Genomic DNA, 12,208 nt, shown 5'->3' on the forward strand with positions numbered 1-12,208 from the left:
GGTTTGGTCCACCTGCCAGCCGAGTTTAAAGTTTCTGAGGCTCAGAGGAACACAATGACTTGGATGAGACAGCCTAAATGGAAAGGACACTGCTGCCGCAACCAGAGAGCCCTTAAACCCCAGCTAAGCTAACCATCTCTACCTTAAACGCCTCCATACCGCATACGAACCCACTTCTTTCATTGACCAGAGATTTTTGTTTTTTTTTCTGACGATCCTTGGAGACATATGGCTGGAAAATGAAACGACCCGGGAGTGTGGCTACATCGTTATTCTGTGTGGTGTAATACCAGATGGGCACTGTGAACGGCGCAGGGATGTGAATGGACAGTTTGAAATGAGAATTTTCTCTCCTTGAGCAGGTCCGTTGCTCTCTCCAGTCTCTTGGTATAACGTACTAGCTTTTGCCCTTCTCTGCGGTATCAATTAACTCAACTTGGAGGTGGAGTGGCCAGAGAAGAAGGAATGAAGCGATCTGACTAATCTTGCTAGCTGCGGAACGGCAGAGCCTGGAAAGCGGCCGGGTGCAGATCTGCCGACTGCGCCCGCGGCATGGAGCGCACGGGCGCCCGCGGGGACCCAGGCCCGGCCCGGAGAACCGGCTGCTGAGCTCCGGAGTCAGCCAGGCCGCCGCCTCCTTGCGCCCTCTGCCTTTACTGTCAGTGTCGCCCCTCTCAAAGAGTCATGGAAGACGGCCCGCTGCCAGACCTCAGAGACATTGAACTGAAGCTGGGGCGCAAAGTGCCCGAGAGCCTAGCGCGCTCGCTGCGCGGGGAGGAGCCGGCGCCCCGAGAAGGGGCTGTGGACCCCAGCGGGGTTGGCGGGAGCTGCAGCAGCAGCAGCAGCTGCAGCAGCTTTGCGCCGTCTGTGTCCTCCTCCTCTTCATCCTCCCCTGCCTCTGGCTCTCCACGACGCGGCCACCCCAGCGCCCTGGAAAGGCTGGAGACCAAACTGCACGTCCTCAGGCAGGAGATGGTGAGTGTGATGCGTCAGCGGTGACCTGGGGACCGGGGTGCCTGAGACCCGGGAGCAGGGGAGAGGCCGAGAGGAGAGCGGGAACTCGCCTCTGGACTAGACTACAGCTAAGCTTGAACCCTGAGGACTTTGCTCGGTCACCGGGTGCTCTTGAAGCTCAGTCGGCCCCACTTTCTAATAGCGTCACTCACTGCGCACCACCATGAAGCTGCCAGCAGATTATCCCGCATCAGCCTACCTAAGGCCCGCAATTGCTGCGCGGGTCTGGGCCTACTGTGAGCTTTGCCTGGGTTCCAAGGGTGGTTTAGTCCAATGCGCTTAAGGCAGAAATGCCTTCCAGTCGTCCGAGAGGGGGCGCGGCGGGGTCCTTGCAGCCCGCCTCGGTGTAGTTTGCTTTCCTATGCCCTCCCCTTGCTGCAGCAGCTGCAGCTGTCCCAAGGCCACTGTGGAGTAGATTCTCCACAGCTGGTTCAGAAAACAATGGCTACTCGCTCTTGATGTGCCTATGAATGGCTTGTTTCACTGTTTTGATCCTGGAGAGCAGGTGACCCGAGCCCAGGGATTTGCTAATGATTGCCTCTTACCCTTTCCTCTAGTCCTCAATCAGCACTTGTTTTCTCTGCCATTTCTGTTAACCTCGGATTAGGATAATGGGTCAAGTAGATCTAAAACTCGTTATTCCGGATGTATTTAGACTAAGGCATTCATTCATTGGCCTTGCGAGTCTTAGCCTCTCTAGATCTGTTTGTCTTTGCCGTGGTGAGCTGGAAATTATCTCTTTTTAAACCTTCTGAAGAAAATGGCCACAAACCAATAGTACTTTCTGCCACCCAACAGAGGCCCTCAGTCCTCAGGAGGTGAGAAAGGCTTCTTCTTACACAAGCAACCTCCTGTCTGGGTTCACGTCTAAGCGTCCTTCCATTCTCACTTTCTGTAATTGGAAGACACTAGTAATAAATTCCAAGCAAAAAGACAGTCTTCAGAGGTCACGACCTATCAAAAGTACTGAAAATTTCATTCCAAAGACCCTCACTAGATCTCCAAATCTTGTCTAATTAAGGACTTCATGTCTTAAGTACTCACTTGACATTTGAGAATGTTTCCAATATTGAAATATATGTATCTTCCCATATATATATATATATATATGACTTTGCATTGCAGATTATTTTTGTTACTGTTCATATTTCACTAAATATGTCTAAATACACATATACACATTGTGCATATTAATCACTCCAAATATTTATTAAGTCGTTATCGTATCTTTGTAAGCAATGAGTTCTGAAATAGAAAAGTAAAAGAAAGTGAGATTGCCTAGACTCTAAGCACTCCAAACATCCACCAAATTCAGAGTCACTACTGCAAACGGATGCATTTAAATCTAGGCAGTGCTTCTCCATATGTGGCTCGCGACCCATTTCAGGGCCACATATCATATTTATAATGGTAGCAAAATTACAGTTATGACGTGACAATAAAATAATTTTACGGTTGGGGTCATCATAGCATGAGGGACTGTATTAAGGGTCACAGCATTAGGAAAGTTGGAAACCACTGGGCTTTAGAGGGTGTAAAGGTTCTTGACCCAGCCTGATGGCCTGAATTTGCTACCCAGGACTCACATGGAGACTCAGCTCCTGCAAGCTGCTCTCTGACCTCCACACAAGCACCATGGTGTCACGTGCACGTGTATAGAAGCCCCCACAAAGTCCAAAATTGTAAAAACAATTTTTTAAATCAATGAGTTTGTCTACTAAGGGCTTTCAAATCTCTTGTGCTTAATTGCCTTTTATTTGTTGTATTGAGTACTGTAGGATGAAGAAAACTGATCATTTGCAACCAAGAATATCTGGAAGACATCTATTTTTCCTAGTGGAAATTTCCAAGTGGATAAAAATTCCTTTCTTTCAACTATATCTTGCTATTTCAGATGACAATGGGACATTAGGCTTTTTTTAAAGATTTACTTTTGTTGTGTGTATGAATGTTTGGCCTGCATGAATGTATGCACTGCTTTCATACCTGGTGTTCTCAAAGGCCAGAAAATGGTGTTTGATACCCCAGAACTGGAGTTACAGATGGTTGTGAGCCACCATATGGGTAGTGGGAACTGAGCATGGGTTCTCTGGAAGAAGTACAGTGCTCATAACTGGAGCCATCTCTCCAGCACTCTAGTATTAATTTGTAAAAAGGCAAGTGGACAACAACAGCAAATTAATGAAACTTCTTTATATTTTCTCTGTGATGCCTGTAGACTGAGAAAAAATTTGTGTCAGGATAGATGCTTGTTGATAAACTTGGTGTTCTAACCAAGATATCCACTGAGTAAATCTTTCAAACACTAGTTTCAGACATTTAGAAGGCAGTGAAGGTATATTTCTCTGTCAAGAAGGCCATCATTCCCCTCTATCTCCTTGTTATTCTTGTTGGTATTCAAAACCTTTGCTTAGGTATAATTGCAAAGCAACTGACTTGTCTTACATAGAGTTGGTGGTTTTGTTGTGAAGATGGGATAGATACAGCTCTGTAGTTCCTTTTTGTGCTCCTAGTATTCCAGAGTCGAGGGGGCAGACAGCCAGCATGGACCTTCCAGACCTATCACCTGAGTCAACCTCCTTAGTAGTAGGCTCAGTCTGACATCTTATTTTATTATTCGTAGATTAGATGGTCTAGAATAATCATTTTGTGTGTGTGTGTGTGTCCTCATGCTTGTGTATGCAACAAGTGCATTTCCCATTGGCTGTTTCTGAACCATCTCTTTACCTCTGTCGTCTCCTTTTATGCGTCCATGGACAACATCTTTCATTCTCATCTGTAAATGCTGTAGCCACTGCTCTTAGAGATCATGGAGGTAGCTTGTGAATCAGAAAAGTGAGTGGAGAGACTGAAGAGGGGTAAAAAGCTGTTTCTGGCCCAACTCTTTAAAGTTGAAGCCCTTCTTAACAATACAAATAGTGCCACAAGTAAGGAAAATATTGGTAAAGACATTTGCAAGCGTAATTGGATACAATAAGCCAATTGTAAGTAATTTCAGGATGTTTTGGGGGAAGGAACAAATATTTCAATGTGAACACTTTTTATTTTGATTTTTGAGATTAGGAGATTTGTTAGGACAGGAAAGAAATGTAGCATTACCCATGAAATTTATGCAACTGGAGGTAGGTGTGAGGCCTCTGATGTAAAATCCTGTGCATGGTGCAACACTTGAGAGGCCACCTAGTCAAAATAATTTCTACAACAAAGGCAGACAGATCTCTGTGAGGTTCAGGACAGCCACTGGGTAACAGTGAGACCTAGTCATAAAAAAACAAAACCAAAACCAAAACACCACAAAATAAATAGATGAATAAACACAATCTACCCAATAGTATTTGTTCCCTGCTTTTCAGTTCATTTTAGTGCATGTCATATTATTTGTACCTAAGGCTAGACTACAACAAAGGAGGTATTCTCATCCACAGTTTGAAAAGTAACTTTTTCTTGGCATAGAGATGGGTCGAGAAAGCAGACTTAGGCTACGCAGTTAGCCAGAGACCAATATCATCACTTGGACTCATGGCACCTTACTCTATGTGGTTTTTCCCACACTAGTCTGTATTCCAGAAATTTCTTTTAAAAATGGTTTAGCTCTTATAAATGTATGATATCTCAAGACAGTACCTTATAAAATGGTCGAAACCCACAGAAAACCCTCAGGATATGTGATAGGGGTTGTTGTGAGTATGGATTCATTTAATAGTCAATAATTATGTCTCTGTGTCCCTGCCTTTGATCTTAGGGATTTAGGACAAAATGTCAACCTTAAAAACTCATTCTTGGGGTCATTGAGATGGCTCGATATTTAAAGGCATTTTCTCCTGAGTTCAAGTTTGGAACCCACATGTGGAAGAAGCTGGCTATCTCTAACAGCTGTCTTCTGACCTATACACCACACACACACACACACACACACACACACACTGTGGTACATGCCACCCCACATATACATCATACACATATATAGAAATAGGTTTTGTTTTTGTCTGTCTGTCTTTTTGTTTGTTTTTAAAGTAAGTTTTGAGAGTCTCTGTTTGCTTTAACATTGCTTCTCTGGAGCTTTCTTTCTACAATATATACAAAGATTCATTTTGAAGAATTTTCTTACGATGACGACTTCATTGGTTATTAAATATGACTACATTTTATAATCTCATAATATCTTAAACCTTCTTCCAGCAAGTATAAGTAATGCCTATCAATTATTTTCAGTGTTTAATAAGCTAGTGTATGCCATACTCTTTCTTTATGAGTTATTCAAAAGATTGTTGAACTATTTCTAAAACCATTTTCATTGATTTACTCTGTAATAAGTTTGAAATGCAGAGGATGATGGTGGCAATCAGCAAAGTGCAGGAAATATTAGTCACAAGGGATCTAATGAATACTCCTAACTTTACCTTTCTAGACCATCATTAGTTGGAAAATCAAAGTATTTTGTGGGCTAGGACATGCACTGACCAGGAGTGACAATCTGGATCCCTGTCAGGGCTGTCCCAAGTGGGGACAATATGCAGTCTTCAGGTAGGGTGGTGCCCTGTGAAGGCTGATGTGAGAATGCTGTGTCCTGATTTCCGTATTGGGGACAGAGTTTGGAAATTTCAGTATCTCTGAGTATAGAAATCTGAACATAGTGCCTTAAACTTTCTTACTATAACACAGTCACACACAGCAACTGATTGTCAACTTTTGTTTCAATAAAGTTTTTGGAGCCATTCCACGGACTAGACACAAATATCCATATGGGAAAAAATGGGAATCAAGAATTGCCTCGGAAGTGAAGAGCACTTGCTGCTTCTGCAGAGGACCGAATTTTGGTTCCTAGCCCTCACATACATTCATGCAGGCAAAGCATTCAAACACATAAAATAAAATAAATAAATATAGAAGTATTTTTTGAAAGAAAAGTTCATAAATGTTTCTAGAACACAATTTAAAATGTTTGAAAAATCTTGAAAACAGATTTATACTCAACTTTAATGGCTACTTTTCTTCCTGTTTTTACTATGCCCCTGCCATTTTAACTGGTTTCTTTGCTTTTGTAACTTAAAAAACAAAACAAAAGGCTTTAAAATTCCATAAGAAGCAGATTTTAATTTCACTAAATTAACATTACACTTACTTTGGGCACCTGTCAGGGCAGGCAAGGAGATTTTTATCACTTAGACCCCTCTAGGTAAAAGCTGGGAAATGGAAGGCATTTTCCTTAATGAGTTCTCAAGATGGTTGGAAAGATAAAATAGGAAGATAATTTGGCCTGGAAAAAAAAAATCACAAACCAATGTGTCAGCAGGTGCCAGATGCCACACTGGAGACTGGGGGGGGGGTGCAGGAGAAGGAGCCCTGGGTGACACTGGCAACCATGCAAATTAAAGGTTTAACATAGGCATAAAGACAGTAGCTGCTCCTAGGTATCAAACCTGAGAGGAATGGCTAAGGTGTCAATTTAACATATCAAAGCGAACCTGGTCTTCAGTTTCTCTCTGCACCCCTCAGTCCCTACGTGTACCAGGGTATGTCTGGAATACTCATCACCCCAACCTAACCATCTCCAGTCCAGGGATTGAAGCTGGCTCTCCCCAGTTGTCTTTTCCTACGCAATCCAACCATTCTGTTTACATGATCTATCATCTACCCTTTAAGCTGCTAGGCTCTTGATCTGGCTCTCTCCTCCCCACCTCTCCTCACATGACTCAGGGTCACATTCACTCCGGACTCTCCCAGATGTCCCTGCCTCTGGCTATGCTCTCCCTTTTATCTACAATAAACTTTCTCTTCCACCATACCTAGGGGCAGTAATGTCCTTTTATTTCTTTACTGAAGTCAGCTGCTTCTCTGTCATTTTGCCTCAGAATGTTAGCATTCTTAATGTAATAACTAAATCCTCTGAGCTATGCTTCCTTAAGGAGTAGCACTAAGATTGACAGCCCTAATGCCATTTTCTAGAAGCTCATAGAAGGTAAATATATATCCATCAAATATCCACAAACTACTGTCCCATCCCATACCCAAGGATGTGCTTTGGAATTATTGACACATATATAAAGTACATTTTCTTCATTTTTTTTAAAAAATACATGTATTGTGTGTATGTGTTTTGTGTGTGTGAGAGAGGGAGAGAGACAGAGAGGGAGAGAGAGAGAGAGAGAGAGAGAGAGAGAGAGAGAGAGAGCGCAGAGGACAACTTGTAGTAATCGTTTTCTACTATGTGAGTAGGTAGGTCCTGGGGATTTAACTCAGGTTATCAGAGCTGCTAAGCCATCTTGCTGGCCAAATAACCTTACCCTTCCTTCCTTCCTTCCTTCCTTCCTTCCTTCCTTCCTTCCTTCCTTCCTTCCTTCCTTCCTTCCTTCTTTTCTTGAGACAGTGTTTTACTGTGTAACTGTGACTGGTCTCAGACTTCCAGAGTCAACTAACCGTGCCTCTCAAGTGCTCAAGTTAAAGTAATACACTGCCACACCTATCCTAAGAACATTTTCTGGAAGAAAAGAATTTCTTTCCACTCAGGTTGCAAAATAGAAGCATGCTGCATTGTTTTATAGACTAAACCCATAACAACCATCCTGTGCTGTCAGGAAAATATACCTCCTGTCTGTCATTGAAGAGAGGCACATTTAAAAGATATTTTCCTGCATTGAGACTTGAGTTCTTAAGACACAGCTATGGAACTGGGATTAATGGAGAAACTCTTTTGAACCCCTGAACAACTATCATTGTCAATCAGAGGCACTGGGTCTCCTGGACCCACTGGAACTGGAGTTACAGAGAGTTGTGAGCCATCATGTAGCTGATGGAAACCAAATCTCTGCAAGAGCAAAAACTGCTCATAACGGCTGAGCTGTTTCCCAGAGCCTTGTTTTTTCTTTTAATCCCGGATTTTTGCTGTTCAGACAGTAGCCCTCCAGTTCAGCAGAGCCTTGGTAGATTTCAGAAGGGGATTTTAAACACAGGTAGGGGTTGGGAAGTTGGCACAGTCCATAAAGTGCTTGCTGAGAAAGCCTGAGGACCCGAGTTTAGAGTTTCAGCAACAAAACTTGTAACCCCAACACTGGGGGGTGGGACAGACAGAGGAGGATCCATTCAGCTTGCTGACCCCATAGTCTAGTTAAGTTGGTGAGCTCCAGGCTCTGCACAGGACCCTGTTCCCCAAATAAGGAGGTAAACGATAGAGAAAATCATCGAACATTGAACATTGATCTCTGTCCTACACACACACACACACACACACACACACACACACACACACACACAGAGAGAGAGAGAGAGAGAGAGAGAGAGAGAGAGAGAGAGAGAGAGGATAAATAGGATAAATGCATGAACACAAACTAGACAAATCTACAGCAAGTAGATACCAAAAGTACCAGTGTGTAGAGATTTTTTTTTTTAGCCCATCAGAGTCATACTGTGCAACCCTAGCTGGTGTGTAATTGTCTATGTAGAACAAACTAGCCTTGAACTCACAGAGATTCACCTGACTCTGCCTCCAGAAAACTGAGGTAAAAGGCATGTGCCGTCTTGCCCGCTTATATTCATGACTTTTAGCAGCTCAGATGCAGCTATTTTTCTAGGTTAAGTCAATAAATAATCTTCTATCATTCTTTTATTTATATATCTTAGCTATCTATCTGTCTGTCTGTCTGTCTATTTCTATCTATCCATCTGTCTGTCTGTTATCTATCTATCATCTATATACTACCATTCATGTTTTTCCAAAGCATACTTAAGGTGCTGTGATTATGTTGTGGCATTAGAGACTAATAGCAATACACTTTGATGCTTGTTTGCAAAGAGAAGAGAGTGCCAATATTGTTACTGATGTTTTGCTGCGGGCTGTGTGCTGAAAGTTCCTTGATGAGCTTGATGTTATTGTAAAAAAACAAAGGTACTCCCTCCATAACCTATTAATTCTGGCATCGGTACCAGTGCTGCAGAAATTTATCTGAAAGGAATCATAAGTTTGTGCAAAAATACAGTTCATATGTATGTTTATTACTGTGTATCCTTACTAAAAGCCCAACAAATCTCAGAGATAGCTCAGTCTGTTAAGTGCTTGCCAAATGAACATGATGACCTGAGTTCAATCCCACGAACGTGCATAAAAAGTGCCTGGCATGATGGTGCATGCTTGTCATCCCAGAGCTGCAAAGAAACACTCAGGGAGTTCCCTGGGACTCACTGGCTATCCAGTCCAGCTTACTTCATCATTTCCTGGACACTGAGAAGCCCCGTGTTACAGGAAGCATATGACATTCTCTAGGAGGACAGGGGTTGGTTTTCTTTCACGTGCATGCACACATACAAACACACAAAACATTTATACCCTCATTCAAACATGTACATTGAAAAAGAGAGCTGCATATTCTAAATTAGTAGTGGCAAGTAGGTTATATTTGAGCATAAGATAGAAAATTTGGGCTATTATTAATATAGTAAGTATTATTGACATTTGATCTTATTTTATAAATTTATTTATGAACTAGAGAAATTAATTATATATACATACTTTGTTAGTTAAGGTTTTCTTTCTTTTTAAATTTCTTTTATTTTATTTTTTAAAAAGAAAACACACTTTTTCATTTTACATACCAATCCCATTTCCTACTCCTTCCCCTCTTCTCATTCCTTCCACTTACTTTCACACCTCATCTCCCACTCACTCCTCAACCAGGGTAAGGCACATTACTTTGGGGAAGGTCCAAGGCTCTCCGTACTATATCTAGGCTAACCAAGGTATCCATCCAAAGAGAATAGGTTCCCAAAAGGAACCTATTCAGTACAATCAGTAGGGATAAATCCTAGTGCCACTGCCAGGGGCCCCACAGTCTGGCCAGACATACAATAGTCACCCACATTTAGAAGGACAAGTTTGGACCTATGCTGGTTCCCTTCCTGTTAGGCTGGCATTGGTGAGCTCCCATTAACTCAGGTATACTGTTTCATTGGGTGAACCCATTGTGGTTTTGACCTCTTTGCTCATATTCTCACTCCTCCCACTCTTCAGCTGGACTTTGGGAATTCAGCCCAGTGCTCTGCTGCGGGTCAGTTCCTCTGATTCCAATAGTTGCTAGATGAAGGTTCTATAGTGATATTTAAGATATTCATCAATCTGACTACAGGGCAAGGCCAATTTGGGCATCCTCTCCTCTATTGCTTAGGATCTTAGCTGTGGTCATCCTTATGGGTTCCTGGGAATTCTCTAGTGTCAGGTTTCTTGCTAGCCCCATAATGGCACCCTCAATAAAAATTCATTTTTTGCTTTCATCTCTGTCCTTTCTCCAACTTGACTATCTTGTTCCCTCAAGTTCTTTTCCTCCTTTCTCTTCTCCCCTCCTCTTCCCCTTCCACCCTCTCTTCTCTCCCTACCTCTATGCTCCCAATTTTGTCAGGTGATCTTGTCTATTTTGGCTTTCCAGGTGGATCTATGTATGTTATTCTTAGGGTTCATCTTGTTACTTAGCTTCTTGAGGATCATGAACTATAGGTTCAAGATCTTTTGATTTACAGCTAGTATCCATGTATGAGTGAATACATACCATGTTCATTTTTTTGGGTCTGGGTTACCTCACTCAGGATGTCTTTTTCTAATTCCATCCATTTGCATGCAAACTTCAAAATGTCATTTTTTTTAACCGCTGAGTAGTACTCTAAAATATAAATGTGCCATATTTTTTTATCCATTCTTTGGTTGAGGGGCATCTAAGTGGTTTCCAGGTTCTATTACAAATATGAACATAGTTGAACAAATAGCCTTGTAGTATGATTGAACATCTTTTGGATATATGCCCAAATATTGCTTGGATCTGAGATAGGTTGATTCTCAATTTTCTGAGAAACCAGCATACTTATTTCCAGAGTGTTTGTACAAGTTCACATTCCTCCAGCAATGAAGGAGTGGTCCCCTTATTTCACATTCTCTCCAGCATAAGCTATCATTGGTGTTTTTGATCTTAGCCATTCTAACTGGTGTAAGATGTTTTCTCAGAGTTGGTTTGATTTCTATTTCCCTGATGGATAAGGATGTTGAATATTTCTTTAAGTGTTTTGTTGACAGTTGTGATTTTTCTGTTGAGAATTCTCTGTTTAGTTCTATACCTTATTTTTAATTAGGTTATTTGAAATTTAATGTCTAATTTCTTGAGTTCTTTATACATTTTGGAGGTCAGTTTCCTGTCTGATGTGGAGTTGGTAAAGATCTTTTCCCATTCAGTATACTGCCTTTTTGTCTTATTGACTGTGTCCTTTGCTTTAAAGAAATTTCTTCTTTTCAGGAGGTCTCATTTATTTATTGTTGCTCTCAGTGTCTGTGCTACTGGGGTTATATATAGGAAGTGGTCTCCTGTACCCATGCATTGAAGGGTCCTTCCCACTTTTTTTTCTATTAGGTTCAGTGTGGTTGGATTTATATTGAGGTCTTTAATCCATTTGGACTTGAGTTTTGTACATGGCAATAGATATGGATCTATTTTCATTCTTCTACATATTGACATCCAGTTATGCCAGCACCATTTGTTGAAGATGCTTTCTTTTTTCCATTGTATAATTTTAACTTATTTGTCAAAAATCAGATATTCATATGTGTGTGGATTAATATCTGAGTCTTTGATTCAGTTCCATTTGTAAACCTCTCTGTTTTTATGCCAATACCAAACTGTTTTTATTACTGTAACTCTATAATAGAGCTTGATGTCAGGGATGATGATCCCATTGGAAGGTCCTTTATTGTACAGGGTTATTTTGGCTATCCTGGGATTTTTGTTTTCCCATATGAAGTTCGCTATTTTTCTTTCAAGGTCTGCAAAGAATTGTGTTGGGATTTTGATGGGGATTGCATTGAATGTATAGATTGCTTTTGGTAGGATTACCATTTTTATTATGTTGATCCTGCCCATCCAGGAGCATGGGAAATCTTTTCCATTTTCTGGTATCTTCTTCAATTTCTTTCTTCAAAGACTTAAAGTTCTTGTCAAACAAATCCTTCACTTCTTTGGTTAGTGTTACCCCAAGATATTTTATATTATTTGTGGCTGTTGTGAAGGGTGATTTTTTTTTTCTGATTTCTTTCTCAGCTTCTTTGTCATTTGTGTACAGGAGGGTTACTGATACTTTGTCAGTTGATCTTGTATCCTGCCACATCACTGAAGGTATTTATCAGCTGCAGGAGTTCCCTGGTAGAGTTTTTGGGGTCGCTTATGTA

The 12,208-nt window shown here is 41.4% G+C and overlaps 1 protein-coding gene across 1 annotated transcript in view; it reads left to right on the forward strand.

Moving 5' to 3' along the window:
* The first annotated feature begins 540 nt into the window (after positions 1–540).
* The window catches only part of Lurap1l (leucine rich adaptor protein 1 like), a 44,765-nt gene continuing 33,097 nt past the window's right edge, over positions 541–12,208 (forward strand). The window contains exon 1 of the mRNA XM_075946098.1: positions 541–975. Within this exon, the coding sequence (XP_075802213.1) occupies positions 685–975 (291 nt within the window). The 5' untranslated portion in view covers positions 541–684. The remainder of the gene's footprint in view (positions 976–12,208) is intronic.

The sequence above is a fragment of the Microtus pennsylvanicus genome, chromosome 13, assembly GCF_037038515.1.
Source record: "Microtus pennsylvanicus isolate mMicPen1 chromosome 13, mMicPen1.hap1, whole genome shotgun sequence".
Taxonomy (NCBI): domain Eukaryota; kingdom Metazoa; phylum Chordata; class Mammalia; order Rodentia; family Cricetidae; genus Microtus; species Microtus pennsylvanicus.